We start from the raw sequence: 22,451 nt of genomic DNA, 5'->3' as shown, positions 1-22,451 counted from the left end.
GATGGTGCAGAGTCTGCTTGGGATTCTCTCTCTCTCTCTCTCTCTCTCTCTCTCTCTCTGCCCCTCCCTGCTCTCTCTCTCTCTCAAAATAAATAGATAAGCTTTAAAAAATTAAAAATGAAAAACAATAGGGACACCTGGGTGACTCAGTTGGTTAAGCACCCAACTCTTGATTTCGGCTCAGGTCGTGACCTCAAGGTTCGTGAGTTCAGGCCCTACATCAGGCTCCGTGGTGACAGTGCAGAGCCTGCTTGGGATTCTCTCTCTCTCTCTGCGCCCCCTCCACTTGCATGCATGCTTCGAAAGAAAGAAAGAAAGAAAGAAAGAAAGAAAGAAAGAAAGAAAGAAAGAAAAACAAACAATGGCATTTTCTTCCCCCAAATAACTCTAAGAATAGCAAGGCCCATCAACACCTGTGGGATTAAAAGATTGGAGGAATAGAAAACAAAAATGTTTCATTTCAATTATTTATGGCTGCATAATAAAACCACTCCAAAATTCAGTGGCTTTACTGTATTATCTGTCATGATTCTGTGGATTGATTGGCCTCAGTTGGGAGTTCTGCTCCCTGTGATGGCAGATGAAGCTGCAGTCATTTGGGTGTCCCCTAGGCTGAACATCCAAGATGGCACACTCACATGTTTGGAACTTTGCTGAGGTTGGTTAGAAGAGGGAGAGGGCTGAAATAGGCCACTGAGATGGCTGGGGCCTCTTTGCCCATGCAGTCTCAGGGTCTCTCCCTTTCTACCTGGTCTCTAAGTCACTTCTCCATATGATCTCTGTGGGATGACCTGATCAGAGGCTGGTGAAAGAATTCCCCCAACGCAGAACAAAGGAGAGAGAAGTTTATTGACTATACCACAAGGGAGCAATGGGCAGGACAGCAAAGGAGAGACTGCCTGCCAGGAGGCAGCAGGTGAGGGGTGGGAAAGCTGTATTTAAGGGGGAAGGTGAGAAGGTATGGGAATTTTCCTTTTTTGGTACCTATGTCCAGGTATAAGTAACTCATTGGTCAGCTAGGCCTTATGGATATTTTGAGGTGGGTGGCCTAATGGGCCTGCTTGTATTCAGTAGGGAGTCTCTGTGGGCCCTTCTACCATACTCAGGTTTCCATTGTTCAAGTTAGTTGACTAAAAGTGGCAAGCACCCTTAAAATACATGCTTTTATATGGACATGAGTATTCATTTCTCTTGGGTTGATATCTGGTCCATGAATATTTAAATATATTTTATAATATATTAATTCTATATATTTATGGGGCGCCTGGGTGGCGCAGTCGGTTAAGCGTCCGACTTCAGCCAGGTCACGATCTCGCGGTCCGTGAGTTCGAGCCCCGCGTCAGGCTCTGGGCTGATGGCTCAGAGCCTGGAGCCTGTTTCCGTATCTGTGTCTCCCTCTCTCTCTGCCCCTCCCCCGTTCATGCTGTGTCTCTCTCTGTCCCAAAAAAAAATAAATAAACGTTGAAAAAAAAAATTTTTTAAATAAAATAAAAAAATAAAAAAAATTCTATATATTTATTAATTTTGTATAATTAATTATATTTAATTACATTTCTACATTTAATTAATTTTATGTATTCTATAATATATCTGATTCATTGATATTTTTATGAGAAAGCTAAAGGTTATTTTCCAGTTATTAAACTTTATCTTTCTAATCCCCCGTTAACAGCAAATAATAGTTAATTTAGAAGAAGACGATTAGAGAAGTTGATGGAACCTTTACTTTAAGGGTAAAGGAATTTGCAATCCCTGTCAAAATATCACCAGCATTCTTCAGAGAGCTAGAACAATCCTAAAATTTGTATGGAACCCCAAAAGACCCCCAAATAGTCCAAGAAATCTTGAAAAAGAAAACCAAATATGGAAGCATCACAATCCTGGACTTCAAGATGTATTACAAAGCTGTAATCATCTAGACAGTATGGTACTGGCACAAAAACAGACACATAGATCAATGGAACAGAATAGAAAACCCTGAAATGGACCTACAAACATATGGCCAACTAATCTTTGACAAAGCAGGAAAGAATATCCAATGAAATAAAGACAGTCTCTTCAGCAAATGCTGTTGGGAAAACTGGACAGAGACATGCAGAAAAATGAACCTGGACCACTTTCTCACACCATGCACCAAAATAAACTCAAAATGGGGCACCTGGGTGGCTCAGTCAGTTAAGCAACTGACTTCAGCTCAGGTCATGATCTCTCGGTCCGTGAGTTCGAGCCCCACGTCGGGCTCTGTGCTGACAGCTCAGAGCCTGGAGCCTGTTTCAGATTCTGTGTCTCCCTCTCTCTGACCCTCCCCTGTTCATGCTCTGTATCTCCCTGTCTCAAAAATAAATAAAACGTTAAAAAAAATTTTTTTTAAATAAAAAAAAACCTCAAAATGGATGAAAGACCTAAACATAAGACAGGAAGCCATCAAAATCCTCAAGGAGAAAGCAGGCAAAAACCTCTTTGACCTCGGCCTCAGTAACTTCTTACTCAACACGTCCCTGGAGGCAAGGGAAACAAAAGCAAAAATGAACTATTGGGACATCAACAAAATAAAAATCTTCTGCAGAGTGAAGGAAACAATCAGCAAAACTAAAAGCCAACTGACAGAATGGGAGAAGATATTTGCAAACAACATATCAGATAAAGGGTTAGTATCCAAAATCTATGAGGAACTTAGCAAACACAACACCCAAAAAACAATCCAGTGAAGAAATGGGCAAAAAACACGAATAGACACTTCTCCAAAGAAGACATCCAGATGGCCAACCAACATATGAAAAAATGCTCAACATCACTCATTATCAGGGAAATACAAATCAAAACCACAATGAGATACCACCTCACACATGTCAGAATGGCTAACATTAACAACTAAGGCAACAACAGATGTTGATGAGGATGTGGAAAAAGAGGAACCCTTTTGCGCTGCTGGTGGGAATGCAAACTGGTGCAGCCACTCTGGAAAACAGTATGGAGGTTCCTCAAAAAACTAAAAATAGAACTACCTTACGACCCAGCAATTGCACTACTAGGTATTTATACAAGGGATACAGGTGTGCTGTTTCCAAGGGACACATGCACCCCCATATTTATAGCAGCACTATCCACAATAGCCAAAGTATGGAAAGAGCCCAAATGTCCATCAATGGATGAATGGATAAAGAAGATGTGGTGTGTATATACAATGGAGTATTACTCGGCAATCAAAAAGAATGAAATCTTGCCATTTGCAACTACATGGATGGAACTGGAGGGTATTATACTAAGTGAAATTAATGAGTCAGAGAAAGACAAAAATCATATGACTTCACTCATATGAGGACTTTAAGAGACAAAACAGATGAACATAAGGAAAGGGAAGCAAAAATAATATAAAAACAAGAAGGGGGACAAAACATGAGACTCTTAAAATAAACTGAGGGTTGCTGGAGGGGTTGTGGGAGGGGAGATGGGCTAAATGGGTAAGGGACATTAAGGAATCTACTCCTGAAATCATTGTTGCACTATATGCTAACTAACTTGGATGTAAAATAAATAAATAAATAAATAAATAAATAAATAAATAAATAAATAATAACTTAAATTTAAAAAATAAAATAAATAAAAAACTATTTTAGAAATAAAAAAGGGTAAATGAATTTGATTTTTCTGTTTGTTTTTGAGAGAGAGCGAGCGAGCGAGAGAGCACTTGTGTGCACCAGTGGGGGAGAGTGGCAGAGGGAAAAAGAAAATCTTCAACAGGCTCCACACTGAGCATGTAACACATTACTCCACAATCCTGGGATCATGACCTGAGTCCAAATCAAGTCAGATGCTCGGGGCACCTGGGTGGCTCAGTCGGTTGGGAGTCCTACTTTAGCTCGGTCATGATCTCTCAGTCTATGAGTTCAAGCCCTGTGTCGGGCTCTGTGCTGACAGCTCAGAGCCTGGAGCCTGTTTCAGATTCTGTATCTCCCTCTCTCTCTGACCCTCCTCCGTTCATGCTCTGTCTCTCTCTGTCTCAAAAATAAATAAACGTTAAGGAAAAAAAAAAAAAGAGTCAGATGCTCAACCAACTGAGCCACCCATTTAAGAGCTTAGATGTTGAAACGTAACTGCGTTGTTTAAAATCCTGATTCTACCATTCACAAGATGTATGACCTTAGGCAAGTTACTTAACTTCTGTGAGCTTCAGCTTTTTTATCTGCAAAGTGGAGGAAAACATAATGATAACTATCTTATTAGATGATTGTGATGATTAAATCAGATGCCTCCAAACCTAACGCTAGGCACTTTGTAAATATGTATTAATTGTTAGTAATTATTAATAATAATTTATACACTGATGCATTATTACCTTTAAAAATTATTTATTTATTTTGAGACACACAGAGAGAGAGAGGGAGAGAGAGAGAGAGAGAGAGTGCACCCGTGTGCTTGTGTGTGTGTAGGTGCACGGGTATGTGGGCAAGCAACAGAGGGGCAGAGAGTGGGAGGGAGAATCCCAAGCAGGCTCTGTGCTGTGGCATCAGACACAGGGCTCCAACCCACCAACCAATAAGTCATGACCTGAGCTGAAACCAAGAGTGGGACGCTTAACCAACTGAGCCACCCAGGCAACCCTGCATAGTTACATTTTTATAGTGAAAATGCATTGCTTTTGAAATTTTTTATTTATTTATTTTTAACTTCTTGAAATATTTATTTATTTTTGAGAGAAAGACAGCACGAACAAACAGGGGAGGGGCAGAGAGAGAAGGAGACCCAGAATCCGGAGCAGGATCTAGGCTCTGAGCTGTCAGCGCAAAGCCCAATGTGGGGCTCAAATTCACGAACCGTGAGATCATGACCTGAGCTGAAGTCAGACACTTAACCAACTGAGCCACCCAGGCACCCCATTTTTGAAATTGTAAAAACAATTTTTAAATTTTTTTTTTCAACATTTATTTATTTTTGGGACAGAGAGAGACAGAGCATGAATGGGGGAGGGGCAGAGAGAGAGGGAGACACAGAATCGGAAACAGGCTCCAGGCTCTGAGCCATCAGCCCAGAGCCTGACGGGGCTCGAACTCACGGACCGCGAGATCGCGACCTGGCTGAAGTCGGACGCTTAACCAACTGTGCCACCCAGGCGCCCCTTAAATGTGTGAAGTCAACCTTAATTTTGAGCGTTTACTAATACAAATGCATTCTTAAATTATCAAGTCATGCGTTAAACTGCAAAATAGGAATTTTGCCCTGCTTTCTTGGTGTTTCGGAGGAAACGGAGACTGTTCACTTAAGGTCTGAATTGTGCTTTAGTTATTCTTTTCCATTCTATAAATCAAGGAGGGGCACTTTCCCGGGCACAAAAATTCATGAAGTTGTGGTACCTTTTTTACCAAAATTGTTCCTAAAACAACTACTAATGACATTAAATTTCCTAATCTACAAGGAGTTCCTTTTAGTATTCTATTGGTCATTCGGATCTTTGAAGCAAAGCAATTCCAACTAAATTTCATGTTGACCCCTAAGGCTTTTTGTTTTAGAGTGAAAGAACTCTGTTAATAATCTAGCATCTTTTCCAAGATCCTGTCTCATCTCCCTTTGGTAGATTGGAGTATTCCATTTTAATTCATTGCCTGTGGAATTAGTAATTATATGATTTCTCTTGTGACTCCAATCTTAAATAATGATATCCCTTTAATAAGCTTTGTTCTATTTATAGGGCTTAAAGAGAAATTTGATTTTTAAGAGAAAACAGCAGCAATACTACAAATAACTGTTAAAATGTATTCTAGAAGCTGTTTTCTGGCCTGTTTTTTATTGCTTTATTTGTGTTTCTGGTCAGAAGAACTGGAATGCAGAATGAGGAGCTTATGAGGTTCTCACCCTGGCTCCTCCCACCCATGCTTGGATTCAAACAAGTGGCCACTCACTAGCATATCCAAATGGATACCAGAGCCATTTTCCAGACCTCAGGAGTCCTATAGCCTTTCACCAGCCAAGCTGTAAGTACCTACAAGGTAACAAGTACTTTTCTCAAGGCTATCTTTCTGTGTGTGTGTGTGTGTGTGTGTGTGTGTGTGTGTGTAACAGCTTTATTGAGGTATAGTTTATATACTACACAATTTACCCATTTAAAGTGTAAAACTTATTGGTTTGTTTTGGGTTTTTTGAGTGTGTGTGTGTGTGTGTGTGTGTGTGTGTGTGTGCATAAGCTGGGGAGGGGCTTGTGAGAGGGAAAGGAACAGAGAGAATCTTAAGCAGACTCCACACCCAGTGCAGAGCCCAACGTGGGGCTTGATCTCATGACCCCGAGATCATGACCTGACCTGAAATCAAGAGTCAATGCTTAACCAACTGAGCCACCCAGAGCCCCTCATTGATTTTTAATATATTCACAGAGTTGTGCAATTATCACCAAAATGATTTTTAGAACATTTTCATCACCCCAAATATAAACCCCATGCCCAGTAACAAAACTCCCCTTTCCACATAGTGACAACAAAGCTCACCAAAAAAAGTATTTAAATTTATCCTACTAAAGCAAAAAGGACAGATTAAAAGGAAATCTCAAACTGTGCATAGTGTTCTAATTTTTAAATTCTATAATTGTGTTTTGTCCTATCTCAAATTGTGCAAAGAATATTTTTAAGGACTCCTATTTTTTAATTTGGGAAATTTATATTTTATAACAAAAAGGATTGAAATTGAGAAGATACAGAATTTTCCAGCATCTAAAATCGTGAAAATTGGGGTGCCTGGGTGGTTCAGTCGGTTAGGCATCTACTTCAGCTCAGGTCATGATCTCGTGGTTCATGAGTTCAAGCCCTGCGTTGGGCTCTGTGTTGACAGCTCAGAGCCTGGAGCCTGCTTTGGATTCTCTGTCTTCCTCTCTCTCTACCACTCTGCTTCCCCTGCTCATGCTCTGTCTCTAGGTCTCTCTCAAAAATAAATAAACATTAAAACTGTTAAAATAATTAAAAGAATCACAGAAACAAAACAAACAAACAAACATTCCCCTATTCACCCCAGCCCTAGGCAACTACTAATCTATTTTCTGTCTCCTTGAATTTGCCTATTCTGGAAATTTCACATAAATGGCAGCATATAATATGTGGCCTTTTGTGTCAGTCTTTTTCATTTATCATAATGTTTTCAAAGTTCATGTTGCAGTGTGTATCAGTACTTCTTTTAATGGCTGAATAATACTCCATTGTATGGATGTGCCACATTTTCTTTATCCATTCATTAATTAATGAGCATTTGAGTTGTTTCTACTTCTTAGCTATTATGAATAATGTTGCTATGCACATTCATGTGCAAGTTTTTGTGTAAACATATGTCTTCATTTCTCTTGGGTGTATGCGTAAGAGTGGAATTACTGGTCCATGTGTTTAACCTTTTGAGAAACTGCCAGATTTACATCAAGGCTCTCCTAAGATCTACTTGGTCTTGGGTTAATTGTTGTTCCGTTTGGGTATGGCCTTGGAAGCAGGCCCTTGCTGTTCAGATAAGAAACTTCTGTCAAAGACTTTCACTACATTATGATCTGAACTTAACAATCTAAAAAAGTATGTGCTTTTCAACATTTTTGAAAATACGATGATTAGCATTCTTCTCTCTAGGGAAAAAAAAGATCCTGTTTATCAAGTTTCCAGAACTATATAGACTCTTAAGGAGCACTTGACTCTTCTCACCCTAAAAGGCTGAGTAGACTTTAGGGGCACGTGGAGCAAGGCATAGTTGTATAAATTAAGGAGCATTACAAAAGAAAATATGTCTTCATTATTGCAAGGAAATTCTTCATTTCGCTTACAACAACATCCCTTGTTTCAGAAGTCAGAAATTCATATGGGCTAATAAATTTTTTATTTTAGTCACTCACACCTTAGCACAAATTACTTTAATAATCACACTTTCCTCTTAACCCCTGGTTAAGTACGGACTAAGATGTTCTGGTAGTAGAGGAGGTACTTTAAAAAAGGTAGAAAACAAGTAATTTTAGAGCCTAAAAAGGGGAATTGGGACACACTACATGTATTACATTTAGTAGGTTATTTACTGCTCATAAAAATGCCATGAAATAAGTACTATCATTTTCCTTTAAAAATTTTTAACGTTTATTTACTTTTGAGAGAGAGAGAGAGTAAGAGCATGAGTGGGAGAAGGGCAGAGAGAGAGAGAGACACAAAATCCCAAGCAGGCTCCAGACTCCAAGCCATCAGCACAGAGACCGACACAGGGCGCGAACTCAGGAACCAGGAGATCATGACCTGAGCCGAAGTCAGACGGTTAACCGAATGAGCTACCCAGTTGCCCCCATTTTTACTTTAAAAGAAAGGAAAAGGGCTAAAAAAAAAAAGTTAAGTAACTTACTGAAAATCACACAAATTATATGTGAGAACTTTAACTCATATCTATCTGATTCCAAAAAACCAGAGCATCCACTCTCTGTCCTGAAGAGAGAACAAATACTTGCAGAACTCTGGGGCTGGGAAGTAGGGAATGTGGAGAGTAGAGGTATGCCGACACCAAACTTTGCCTTCTCTACAAATTTTTTTCACATCCCTGGTTGCCACAACCACCTGCTGGCAGCACTCCCTGACCCCCAATGGTGCAAAAATGCTAATGAGTCCTAAAATGCTCCGTCTTCCTGGCTTAGAGGACCTACTGTATCTGACTAAGTTAGAATGGTAGCAACTGCTGCTGCCTGAGCCACACACTCCAGCAAAACTTCCTTATTTGGAAAAGTCCTTTCCATCCTATCTGGGCAGAAAGAATACAATCTCACATTTAAAAAAAAAACAAAATGCTTTGACCTACATCAGAAGGGGCACTTGAAAACACTAAAACACAGAGAAATGGCAAAAAGATCAAGTATATTTCTAAATACTTTGCTCAAGTGGAAGGTGGGGGAATGTGGATGGGGTGGGGAATGCTTCATCAGATAGTTAAAAGAAAGAGCATTCACAAAACCCTTTTGCTTTAACCCCAGAAGCTCTTCTAGTTAGCAATAAGCTTTGTATCTCAGTTATATGAAATTTAGCACACTTTTTACTGGAATGAAGAAAAAATACATTTTGAAACTGCTGTTGAAGCCAGGAGGGAGCTGAATGGCAGGAGACTATAGTTTCTCAGATGGGGTTTAGCATTGCTTCTCTCCTACGCAGAGGTTATATTTGAAAAGATGGGACTAAGTGGATATTTTCAGGATGGGCCAATGAGGTCGGCCTGAGTGTTAGCTCTTGTTGTTCCTGGAGCAGCTTGGTAGAAAGATGAAAAGAGGAGACTAAAGTCTCAACCCTGCTGCTGGGTGAACTTGGGCAAATTACTTAACCTCTCTGGGTGGACCTCATTTTGCTCTTCTTTGAAGAGGAGTTGGACTAAATGACCTCCAATAACCTTTCCAGAATTGACTTTCTGTTTTGTGATTTCCATGATTGTGGAAAGGGCTTGTCTAGGCTAAAGCGTGCAACAGAAACCATGGGTTTCCAATGACCTCTAGACACGCCCCTCGTTCCCTAACTTCCCTCCTGGTATCTTTAAACCTCAGCCCTTCTGGAGCCCAGGGCCTTGGTGTTGCTTCCGGGCTTCCTGGAGGGACCTCCCAGAAGACCCATTAGTATGCAAAGCACAATAAGCTGAATATCATTCCCAGAGCTTATCAAATTTTATCTGTCCTATATTCCATTCTCTCAGAGTCTACTTTCAACCACCTGGCCCTGCGTGATGATGGATTAAATCAGATAAAATAACCCTCACTGAGATTTCCTAACATGTAACCCTCCTCACAAAATAACTTAAAAATAATCCGAATATACATCCCTCTTCCAAAGTTCCTCATATCTTTTTTTTGGTTTATTTACTTTGAGAGAGAAAGGGGGAGAGAGAGCGTGCACATGCACATGCAAGTGCACAAGCAGGGGAGGGAAGAGAGAGAGAGAGAGAGAGAGAGAGAGAGAGAATCCCAAGCAGCCTCTGCGATGTTATTGCAGTGCCCCAAGTAGGCCTGATCCCATGACCATGAGACCATGACCTGAGCCAAAATCAAGAGTCAGACGCTCACCCGACTGAGCCACCCAAGTGCCCAAAAGTTCCTAATATCTACATTATTTATTTATGTGGAAGGAGACAATTGATGGAGGGGTCTTCCTACGCCCCTGAAATTACATTAAGATTGGTTTGCCTTCCCTGATCAGTGACACTTGGGGAAGTTGTCCTATCTTGGCAGGAAGATTGTAAACTCAAGATGGAGATTTTGTTTTTCTCTGCATTAATCTGCAGCTAATGCCAGTGAACATTATCCTTGTTTAATTACATTCACTAACCAACTGACACAACTTCCCCTGGGAAGAAGCTTATCCGACTCTGACTCATGCTTTACAGCATGTTGGATTTGAGGAAATGGATAATATACGCCCCGCTGGCTTTGGAATTTTAAACAGAAACCCACATGCCGCCAAGTCTCCAGCTTACTCCCAAATATGGGAGAATGTGTGCCCCAGCCACGGTTGCAGGAGGCATGCTCAGTGTGACAAAAGGCAAAACCCACAGTGTGTGCTGAATGCCAGGCCAGGCGTGGAGAGGCAGAGCAAGTATTCACTTAAAGGAAAAGGAACAACCCCAGAAAAGTGGTGGGAGGATGCCTCCTCTAAGGACTGTGTCCCTTTCCTAGAGTTATTTTGATGATGTCATAGCAGTGAATGTCTTATTAAAAGTAAAGTAGGAATGCCTAGGTGGCTCAGTCAGTTATGCGTCCAACTCTTGATTTCAGCTCAGGTCATTATCTCACAGTTCGTGAGTTTGAGCCCACGCTGACCTTGAGGAGTCTGCTTGTGATTGTCTCTCTCCTCTCTCTCTCTCTCTCTCTCTCTCTCTCTCTCTCTCTCTCTTTCTCTCTCTCTCTCTTTCTCTCCCCTCCCCTCCTCCCTTCTCGTGCACTCACCTGTGCTGTCGCACTCGCTCCCTCTCTTTCTCTCTCAAAATAAATAAATAAGCACTTAAAAACCAGTAAAATCCTTGCCAGCCTCAGGGACTAAGAGGTGTGATTTCAAAGGGCTAACCTTTAGAGGTTTTTAAAGCAGTACTCACAGACACAGCATGTGAGAACAAGAAATGAAATGATAGGAGCCTTGTACTGAGCTGGTCAGGTCACTCTGTATCCAGATCATGGCAAGAAACTCTCTAGTAGCCAGTGTGCCCCAGGATTCTCTAGTATCAGAGATGTTTCCAGAGTAGAGCTAACTGGGGCAATTGCTCTTGTGTCTGAGCTTAGGGTGCAGGGAGCAGTAACCCAGGGCAGAAAGGCATAGATCCTCAGCTGGAAGCCAAAAAAGAAAGGCTCATAGTCCAATTCAACCCCTACCCCCCACTCCATGGCTGAGCCACTCCCTCCTTTTGCCCACACCTCCTAAATCTCCACATGTCTTCTCACAAACTCTCTTCCTTTTCAGGACTGTCCTTGTTCTTCTTTAAAAAAAAAAAAAAAATCTTTATTTTTTTAATTTTTAAAATGTGTTTGATAAAAAATGTCAAAAAATATGGAAATATAACAATAACAGCTCCCATTTATGGAGTGTTTTCTTTGTGTAAGACACTATACGAAAACAATGTGCATCATTTTATTCAGGTAGGTTTATTATCATCCCCGTTTACAGATAATAAGATTAAAGTTCATACAGGTGAAGTAACTTGCCCAAAGTCACATGGCTGAGATTTGAACCCAAGTGCTTTCTGTCCTAAGGCCATGTGCTTAAATATTGCACAGGCTTCCTTAAAAGTACATGGAAGAGGGAAATATCAACCCTCGTCCACCACTCAAAGGTAACTACTGTGTTATCTTTCCAGACCTCTCTTTACATAAGTGTGTGTGGTGTTTATTTTAATCTGATTTTAGTAGAATAAAATCTGGGTTGATTGGGCTTCCAGGAAGAGGGAGAATGAGTCACCCACTGTAATTTATCCAGATTTCTCTTCCCCTTAAAAAGCTCTAGCTCAAACAACCTGCACTTGGATGAGTCCTGAGCCCTCGGCTGGTTTCCAAGAGGCATGGGTATCTTGCTGGAAGCATCATGCCAAGCACACAGTAGGCACTCAGTTGTTTCTCTCCAGTGGTATTATCAGGAACAGGATTTTCTGTTATTCTTGGCCTCTACTCCAATGTAAGTATTTTAGAGCTGTGAGTTTCAGGGCACCTGGATGGCTCGGTTAGTTAAGCATCTGGCACTTGATTTCAGCTCAGGTCATGATCTTGCAGTTCATGAGATCAAGCCCCACTTTGGGCTCTGCGACGACAGTGCAGAGATTGCTTGGGATTCTCTCTCTTCCTCTCTCTATCTCTCTGACTCTCCCCACATCTTAAAAAAAAAAAAGAGCTGTGAATTCCTTCCCTCTCTAGATGGTGCTGGTGCTGGTGCTGGAGCCAGATAAAGAACCAACTGCCCAAGTGAGCCTGGAAATACACACATGTCATCTCTCTGGAGAGCAAAATTGACACCATGACTACTGTTCTGGGACTGCCCTTTAAAACCTTTGCTGAATTTGTACTCCTGGTCTTTCTCATGACTGCTGATGAAGAGAAGAGCTTCAAGGGTAGAGATAGTCACAGGTGAGGTGAAATGTGTGTGTTGGGGGTAGTGAGGAGAACAGAGTGGGATTCAATGGCTCTTCTGGAGTTCATAGGCGCTCCTGTCATCAGTTCTAGCCTGACTTCAGGGGGCTGGAGAATCCCCCATAGCCAATGAAGGGATTGACTTCAAGGGGCGGTGAATTACCCTGCTTGGTCATGAGACCTCAGCTGAGCAAGCAGAACAAACTGAGGCAAGTATGACAGAAGCTAATCAGGGACTCAGGAAACCTGTCTTTCCTTCTTACTTCTCACTAACCAGTACCTCCCCCTGCCACACATACAACCACACATATTCTCTTAAAAAATACCCCAAGCCATAAAGTGGTAAATTTTATGTTATACGTATTTTACTGTGATTAAAAAGAATCATATTTAGCCAACCTAGGTTAAATATTCTATTCTCTGTCCTTATTCCTATGTCTATGTATTCCTCAGAACTGTAATCCAAGCACTGTAATCCACATTATTGCATTAGAATCACCTCAATTTGTGATATAATTTGTGAGTTTCCTAAATGAGGGATTACTAATTTTTTCTTTTTCTTTCTGCTTTTTGTGGAAGTATAACATATACACTGAAAAGTGCACAAATCATAAATATACAGTTCTATAAATTTTCAAATGGCAAACACCTTCATATAACCAAAACCTAAATGAAGAAACAGAATGTCACTAGCACACCTTCCAGTCACTAGTTTCTCAAGGGTAATTCCTATTCATAAATTAAAACCATATATTAATTTCTCCTGTTTTTGAACTTGACAGAAATGGAATTGTAAGTATGTATTCTTTTTTTGTCTGGCTTCTTCCACTTAACATTATATTTATGATATTCATCCTTACTACTGTATAGAGTTATAGACTATTTATTCCCATTGTTATCTAATACTCCTTTATATGAATTCACCATGATTTATTTATCCATTCTTTTTTTTTTTTTTTAATTTTTTTTTTTCCAACGTTTTTATTTATTTTTGGGACAGAGAGAGACAGAGCATGAACGGGGGAGGGGCAGAGAGAGAGGGAGACACAGAATCAGAAACAGGCTCCAGGCTCTGAGCCATCAGCCCAGAGCCTGACGCGGGGCTCGAACTCACGGACCGCGAGATCGTGACCTGGCTGAAGTCGGACGCTTAACCGACTGCGCCACCCAGGCGCCCCTATTTATCCATTCTATTGTTGGTGGACATTTGAATTGTTTCTGGTTTTTAGCTATTACAAATAGTGTCACTATGAGCATTCTTGTATATATGTTTTAGTGAACATGTTTTTCTAGAAATGCAATTGCTGTCATAGAGTATGCACATGTTCAGCTTGGATAGATATTGTCAGACATTTTTCCAAGGTGGTTGTAACCAATTTACACTCCCACTAGCAATGTGTGAGAGTTCTGTTTGCTCCATATCCTCACCAACACTTGGTGTTGTCTGTCTTCTTTATTTTAGCCATTCTGGTGTGATGTGAACAGATATCCTGTTGTGCTCTTAATTTGCATTTTCCTGTTGATTAGTGAATGGAGTATTTTTCATATATTTATTAGCCATTTGGATATTCTAGGAATTTTTTAAGGTTTTGCTTTCCTGGTTATTAAAGTAATACATGCTAATTGAAGAAGGTATGTCAAATACAGAAAGGAATCGTGGTGGCTTTGTACACGTCAATTTAGTTAAATTGGAACTACGTTTTTCAGAATTTTTTTTCCCTATCTGATTCCAGGCTAGATTTAGAAGAAAATTTGCATAAAGGGTGCCTGGCTGGCTGAGTCCATTAAGCGACTGACTCTTGGTTCGGGCTCAGGTCATGATCTAGTGGTTTCATGAGTTGGAGCCCCACTGTGCTGACAGTGCAGAGCCTGCTTGAGAGTCTCTATCTCCCTCTTTCTCTGCCCCTCCCCCACTCATGCTGTGTCTCTCTTTTCTCTCTTTCTCTCTCAAAATAAGTAAGTAAACTTAAAAAAAAAGTAAGTTTGCATAAGACTTGCAGAAGTGAAGCAGCCATGTTTATGTTCAGAAGGTCTGCATAAAGGCAGGCACCACTGCAACTCATACATGTCTCAGATCTGCTGGTTTACCTGTTGGCATGGGAAGGCAACTGGACTCATAGTTCCCACCACATCTTGCCCTTCAACTTGTTCAACTCCTGGTCCAAATGTGTGTTTAGCTCCATGCCAAAGGTCCCAGCTCCTTTTGCAGGTCACTGACATCACTGAGGTTGGAGGGGGTGGAGGCAGTGGGAGACAGATGCAGGTTCCACTTCACCCTTCAGGGTGCCACATTTTTCTTGCAAGTTCCAGTTTGCCCTCACTCTCCCATACTTCATGTCTCTTCATTCTTCCTAGCTGCTACCCTCCTGACTTCAGGCCCAGCGCGACAAACATAAGCAGCAAGTGCACATAAGCTATTTAACCAGCGCCCACAATTACATAACTTCAAATCCCTTATAATAAACCACTGATTCTAGGTCATTCTTAGTAGTTATGCATCTCTAATTAAACTCTGATACAGGCAATAAGAAGAAACAGACTTCACCTGTAATCCCACATCCCGAGTGGACCACTATCAACATCTCAGTCTGTATTTTTCCTGCCTGGAGTATTTTCATTGAAGAGAATGAGTTCTGGAGAGGTTAAGGACTGCTCAGGGCTCAACTGGTAGGTGGCAGAGCCCAGCCGTCAGAAATCTGGTTTCATTCACGCCAGTGAGGTGTTGCTTCCACTGTGTCTCAGAATCCCTGAATGACCCTTTACTCCTTCAGCTTTCTGGGGGCCCTCCAACTCTGAGCATGAGCTCTGGGCCTGTGAGAACAGCTTTTGAACACATTTTCCTGGGCTTTTCGGCCACCTGCTTTTACAGCTTCCCCATTCTGTTCTGACCAAATTACAGGAGTTCCACCTTTCTGTTCCTCTTCAGAAAAAGAAAAGTCTTTTAAAATGAGAGTCATGCTGTGTCATCTACATCCGGAGAACTGACTAAGAAGTGATGGCCACCAGGGGGCCAAAGAGAGTCCTAAGGCCTTCCCTGCCCTGCCAAACACTGCTCCCCTGAAGTCTAGAGATGAAGTACTTTGATTTAAGCATTACTGTCTTGAGAGTTCTTTTTTCAAATAGAAGTACTCTTGAGATAGGCAACACATGACATAATTCTTCAGAATGAATGATTTCCCAGATGTAGTAGTAAATGACAAAAGCTTTGGTAAGAGAGCAGGCTGGACAGGAGACAGCAGGAGGTGAAGTCAAAGACAAACTCCCTACCATACGATTTGGCCAAGAGTCTCCAGGACTCTGAGTTTTATAAAACCAAGAGTCAACAACACTTTTCTGCTCAAACCTGAGACTTGGGCTTGAGATCTGCTCCTTGCCTAGAGGGTGGATCCTCTAGGACAGATTCACTTCCCTGAGAACAGAACCAGAGAGAAGCATCCAGAGATGGAGAGCAATTTAGAAACTAATGACCTTTGGGGTGCCTGGCTGGCTCAGTCAGTAGGGCACGTGACTCTCAATCTCACAGTCATGAGTTCAAACCCCAAGTCCAAGTAGGGCATGGAGCCTACTTAACATACATTTAAAAAGCAAAATACATTAAAAGATAAAAAAAAAAATTCTGCTCTAGAAACTAGTGATGATGAGAAGAAGCTGGTAACACATACTCTTCCAGCATGTCAGTTATGCCTGACTGGCTTCTTGAAAAAGAAAAAAAGTGGATGTTGTAGTTAAGGTTTCTTGCTTTGTTTGTTTTCCCCTTCCAACAGCTATAGATACTGTTGGCCTCATTCCTGGTTTGTTCCTATCACTGCCCCCCAAGTAGAGGGGATAGTTACTCTACAGGTTGGTTGCTGAGCTGGGAGCCGCAGGCTGGCAGGGAGGCCACAGCCCAAAGCACAGGAGTGCCCAGGGGTAACATTATCCTGCCAGAGCTAAACAAGGAACTGAGTGTTTAGAATAACTTCAAGAAAGTCGTGGGTGTTTCCTCTGTCAGAGAAACAAGAAACCACAGTGAGATAATGGATAGCTATATTCAGGTCACAGATTATCAGCTGCCATTGCTACTTCCTGTTCAGAATTCAATGAAACTTCTTTCTAGTCACTGGAGCCTCATGGATTCTGCAAGCATGACAGCATTTTGTGATGTGGGGCTTGGAAGCGCTGCTAACCAGAGGTGGAACTGTTTTTTGGGGGGCGGGGGGTGAGTCTTCAGGGGCCTGTTCCTTGTAGGTGGTGAGTGAGGAACCATCAGTGAGAATAATTTTTGCCAGACTCTTGGTATTTTTCAGGCTTTTAGACTAAGATTTTTGTGCATTATCTTATTTGACTCTTAAAACAAGTGCTATGCAAAAGACAAGTGATAGTGAGGATGTGGAGAAACTGGAACCCTTGTACACTGTTGGTGGGAATGCAGAAAAGTGTCCATCAACTGATGAATGGATAAAGAAGACATGGTATGTATATATTATATGTATATGTATGTGCATATATATATATATATATATATATATATATAATGGAATATTACTCAGCGATAAAAAAGAAAAATCTTGCCATTTACAATGATGTGAATGAAGCTAGAGAGAATTTGTTTGTTTGTTTATTTATTTATTTATTTATTTATTCCAATATATGAAATTTACTGTCAAATTGGTTTCCATACAACACCCAGTGCTCATCCCAAAAGGTGCCCTCCTCAATACCCATCACCCACCCTCCCCTCCCTCCCACCCCCCATCAACCCTCAGTGTGTTCTCAGTTTTTAAGAGTCTCTTATGCTTTGGCTCTCTCCCTCTCCAACCTCTTTTCTTTTTTTTTCTTCCCCTCCCCCATAGACTTTTGTTAAGTTTCTCAGGATCCACCTAAGAGTGAAAACATACGGTATCTGTCTTTCTCTGTATGGCTTATTTCACTTAGCATCACACTCTCCAGTTCCATCCACGTTGCTACCAAGGGCCATATTTCATTCTTTCTCATTGCCACGTAGTATTCCATTGTGTATATAAACCACAATTTCTTTACCCATTTGTCAGCTGATGGACATTTAGGCTCTTTCCATAATTTGGCTATTGTTCAAAGTGCTGCTATAAACATTGGGGTACAAGTGCCCCTATGCATCAGTACTCCTGTATCCCTTGGGTAAATTCCTAGCACTGCTATTGCTGGGTCATAGGGTAGGTCTATTTTTAATTTTCTGAGGAACCTCCACACTGTTTTCCAGAGTGGCTGCACCAGTTTGCATTCCCACCAACAGTGCAAGAGGGTTCCCGTTTCTCCACATCCTCTCCAGCATCTGTAGTCTCCTGATTTGTTCATTTTGGCCACGAAGCTAGAGAGAATTATACTAAGCAAAATAAATCGGCCAGAGAAAGACAAACGCCATATGATTCCACTCATATGTAGAATTTAAGAATGAAATAAACAAAGGGGGAAAAGAGAGAGAAACCAAGAAACAGACTCTTAACTATACAGAACAACTGATGGTTAGCAGAGGAGAAGGCATGGGAAGATGGGTCACATAGGTGATGGAGACTGAGGAGTGTGCTTGTTGTGACCATACCAGGTGTTGTATGGAAGTGTTGAATAACTATATTGTACACCTGAAACTAGCATTACACTATATGTTAACTAACTGGAATTTATTTATTTATTTATTTATTTAATTTTTTTATTTTTTGAGAGACAGAGACAGTGCAAGTCAGAGAAGGGTTGAAAGACAGGGAGACACAGAAACCAAAGCAGGCTCCAGGCTCTGAGCTGTCAGCACAGACCCTCGTGCAGAGCTCAAACCCACGAACTGTGAGATCATGACCTGAGCCAAAGTCAGACACTTAACTGACTGAGCCACCCAGGCACCCCTGGAATTTATATAAAAAATTTTTAATAATTGAAAATAGAAGTGTTGTGTCATTGAGCAAACCCACTTCTGGGTATTGATCCAAAATAATTGAAGTCAGGATCACAAATCAATATCGGAACTTCTATGTCTACTGCAACACGTTTCACAATAGTCAAGATGTAAAAACAACCTAAATGTCAATTGAAGGATGAATGGATAAAGAAAATGTATAGATACATACAATGAAATATTATTCAGCCTTTAAAAAGAAGGAAACCTTAAAAATATGTGACAGCATGATTGAGTCTTGAGGACATTAGGACATTATGCTAAGTGAAAGAAGCCAGTCACAGGACAAATACTATATGATTGTACTTATATGGGGAATCAAAAACAGTCAAACTTGTAGAAGCAGAAAATAGAATAGTGGTTGCCAGGAGAAGCCTGGGGAGTTGCTAATCAATAGGTTTAAAGTTTCAGTCATGCAAAAGGAATAAGTTCTAGAGATCTGCTGTACAACATTGTGTCTATAACTTACAATACTGTGTTGTACACAAAAATCTGTTAAGTACAGGGGCGCCTGGGTGACTCAGTCGGTTAAGCATCTGATTTCAGCTCAGGTCATGATCTCATGGTTTGTGGGTTCAAGCCCCACGTCGTGCTCTTTGCTGACAGCTTAGACCCTGGAGCCTGCTTTAGATTTTGTGTCTCCCTCTCTCTGCCCCTCCCCTGCTTCACTCTGTCTCTCAAAAAATAAATAAACGTTAAAAAATTCTTTAGGGACGCTTGGGTAGCTCAGTCGGTTAAGTGTCTGATTTCGGTTCAGGTCATGATCTCATGGTTCATGAGTTTGAGCCCCACATTGGGCTCTGTGCTGACAGCATGGAACCTGGAGTCTGCTTTGGATTCTGTGTCTCCCTCTCTCTCTGCCTCTCCCCCACTCATGCTCACTCGCTCGCTCTCTCTCTCTCTCCTTCAAAAATAAATAAACATTAAAAAATTATTTAATCTGTTAAGAATAGATATCATGTTAAGTGTTATTACTACAGTAAAACAAAAATACAAATTTAATTTAAAAACCACACTTTAGGGGTGCCTGGGTGGCTCAGTCGGTTGAGCATCCAACTTCAGCTCAGGTCATGATCTCACGCTCCGAGTTCGAGCCCCGCATCGGGCTTTGTGCTGACAGCTCAGAGCCTGGACCCTGCTTCAGATTCTGTGTCTCCCTCTCTCTCTGCCCCTCTCCTGCTCATGATCTGTCTCTCTCTGTCTCAAAAATAAAATAAAATAAAAAATTTAAAAACCACACTTTGAGGGGCACCAGGGTGGCTCAATTGGTTAAGCATCTGACTTCGACTCAGGTCATGATCCTGGGGTCAGCGGGTTTGAGCCAGCTTTGGGCTCTGTGCTGACAGCTCAGAGCCTGGAGCCTGCTTCAGATTCTGTGTCTCCCACTCTCTGCTCCTCCCTCGCTCATGCTCTGTCTCTCTCTCTCTCTCAAAAATAAACATTAAAAAAAACTTTTAATAAAAAAATAAAAACCACCCTTTGAGAACAGTACTATTATTATCCCCATTTTATAGATGAGGTAAGGGGATCATAAATGTTAATTTGCCCAGGGGTCACAGTGGTAGAACTGGGAATTAGAATCAAGACTTGCTTCTCTCTCTCTCTCTCTCTCTCTCTCTCAGTACTTTATTGAACTATCACTTACATACACTTAATATGTATATAGCCATGTGGCCACCACCCAGATCAAAATTAGAACATTTACATAACTCGTAAAAGTTCCCCCATGCCCATTCCCCCTAACTTCCAAGGTAACCAATGTTCTGACTTCTATCCTCATAGATTCATTTGAACTTCATATGAATGAAATCATACTCATATCTGGCTTCTTTTGCCCAGTAGAGTGTGTCCAGGATTTGTCTACCTTGTATGTATCAGCAGTTTTTTCCTTTCCTTACTGCTGAACAGTATTTGATTTTATGAATATACCACCCAATTTACTTTTATCTATCCTCTTGTTGCTGAATATTTAGGTTGTTTCTGGTTTTAGGCCCTTTCGAATAACACTGCCATGAACATTTTTCTTAGGTAGTAGTGAGTTTAACTTTATTAAATACTGCCAATGTTTAATACAGTATTAAATACTGCCAAACAGTTGAGTTGTTCCACATCCTTGCTAATACATAGAATTGTTAGTCTTCATTTTAGCCATTAAAATGAGTGTGAGAATCAGCCCTTTCCCATCCGAAAGCCTATGCAGCATCATAGAGCTCCTGCTACATCCATAGCTCTCGGTCTTGGGTAGGAAAAAGCCACTTAAGTACCACTTACATGCTGGCAGCAAGAATGGAAAGTGGCTTTCCAGGACAGCTACGTGCCAGGACATCTGCCTCCTCCATCATTTCTGAGGTGTGCCCATCAAAGTCAAGATTGAGTGTGCACATGCCATTTTCTAGGAAAAGCTCCTTTAGAGAAAGCTCTCCTGTGGCTTCTGGTACAAGGGTGTGCCAAGTGTGTGGCCAATGTGGTCAGAGCCTACTGTGAGGCTGGGCCTGTTCATTGCTGCTAACAACTTGGAGTGGTTCAAGCCAGAGCATCAGAAGGCTCTCAAGGATGTCCTGGCCCAGGAAGCACTGTAGCCCGAAGCATAAAAATCTTAGAACTATTTTGTAGTTTGACTTCATCCCCTAATGTGGCCTTTGAGCAGGTTATTTAACCTTCTGTGACTCAGTCTTGTAAACTATTAAATGGGGCAGCAATGCCTGCACTCTATCTTGCACAGGGTTCTTCAAAGGCTTCCTACTGTTCTTAGAGTGTCTCTTTTTCCAGCTCATCTTTCCCCCATGACCCCTATGCTTCCACCACACTGACCTATTTGAAGTTCATGAGCAGGATGTCTTCTTTTACTCCTCCACATTTTTATACAAGGTGCTTTTATGTAGGTATTCCTTTTCTCTGGAATACCTTTTCTCACCTAGTCCAACTAGCAAACTTCTCTTCATTCTCTGACACTCAGCATGAGCAACACCTCCTTTGTGAAGTCTTCCCTGATCATTCTTTGACTCTCCTAGCCAGATGGATGGCCTCATAACACTTGGTGTTATACATCTACTCACATCACATTGTTTTCTTGTGAGTCTTCCCCATCAGACTGTGGGTTCCTTAAGGAGAAAACCTCCTAGCACTGTGTCAGGCAGTCATGGGATAGCAGTTGCTCAATAAACATATACTGAATTAATGAATAAATCTTGAAAGAAAAGGAAATATGTTAATAGTAAAAAAAAAAAAAAAAGGAAAGCAAACCTTCAGCACTGTCTCCATTAGTTAAAGAAATACATGCATATGATGAACTATTCAAGCCACAGACACAGAAGTTTCCCCCAGTCTATGACACACCCAGGGACAGCCCTATCAGCAATTTGCTTTCAGACCTTTTTCTATATGTATACAATTTCTTTTCCCAAAAATGGGGTCATGTATTTCAGAACCTGTTTTTTATTTATTACATCGTGAACACCCTTTAGAAATGTCTCTTTTTTCCCATTATTATTGAAATATAAGTTGGAAGCACAAGTCTCAGACTCAGTAAATAATTGGTCAGGGATAGAAACTTAAGGACAGAGTTTCCTTCTCCATCCACCCTTCTGGGAAACCTAAAAAGTCCTTTATTCATTCATTCCTGTGTTCTTTTAATTACAAAAGTAACACATGTGCACTGTAACAAATTCATACAATACAGAAATGTATAAATAAATAGGTAGATATCTTCCATATATGTATGTGTGTATGTGTATTCACAATTTTTAGGAAGAAAAAAAAGACTGTACTGTACATCCATAGCTACACAAAAAAGTGTTGCTTTTTTCACTTAGTAGCTCATGGACAACTTGATCAATAAGTATATATCAACCTCGTTCTTTTTGAATGTTTATTAATTTTTGAGAGAGAGTGTGAGTGGGGGAGGGGCAGAGAGAGAGAGGGAGACACAGAATCTAAAGCAGGCTCCAGGCTCTGAGCTGTCAACACAGAGCC

General features: G+C 41.1%; 1 protein-coding gene and 1 long non-coding RNA gene across 8 annotated transcripts in view; both read left to right on the top strand.

Annotated features, from left to right (window-relative positions):
• LOC147575987 (uncharacterized) overlaps positions 1 to 13,377 on the top strand; it is a 76,250-nt gene extending 62,873 nt beyond the window's left edge. Inside the window, exons 4-5 of one of the 2 annotated variants that reach the window (XR_015241646.1) lie at positions 5,813 to 5,969; positions 12,362 to 13,377. This is a non-coding gene — a long non-coding RNA (uncharacterized LOC147575987). Of the gene's footprint in view, positions 1 to 5,809; positions 5,970 to 12,361 lie in introns of both variants that reach the window. The other variant, XR_015241645.1, reaches the window with a different exon arrangement.
• A 3,294-nt stretch (positions 13,378 to 16,671) lies between these two features.
• Positions 16,672 to 22,451, top strand: part of CAMK2G (calcium/calmodulin dependent protein kinase II gamma) — a 122,648-nt gene continuing 116,868 nt past the window's right edge. For 2 of the 6 annotated variants that reach the window (XM_086680026.1, XM_086680025.1), the window contains exon 1: positions 16,672 to 17,025. In XM_086680026.1, coding sequence (XP_086536152.1) covers positions 16,916 to 17,025 — 110 coding nt within the window. In that variant the 5' untranslated portion in view covers positions 16,672 to 16,915. The remainder of the gene's footprint in view (positions 17,026 to 22,451) is intronic. The other 4 variants (XM_086680028.1, XM_086680027.1, XM_086680030.1 and 1 more) reach the window with 2 other exon arrangements.

Source organism: Puma concolor, chromosome D2, assembly GCF_028749965.1.
Source record: "Puma concolor isolate L17-30 chromosome D2, mPumCon1.1.hap2, whole genome shotgun sequence".
In the NCBI taxonomy this organism is placed as follows: Eukaryota; Metazoa; Chordata; class Mammalia; order Carnivora; family Felidae; genus Puma; species Puma concolor.
Note: the sequence above shows the minus strand (reverse complement) of the source record. Positions and strands in the feature narration are given on the sequence as shown.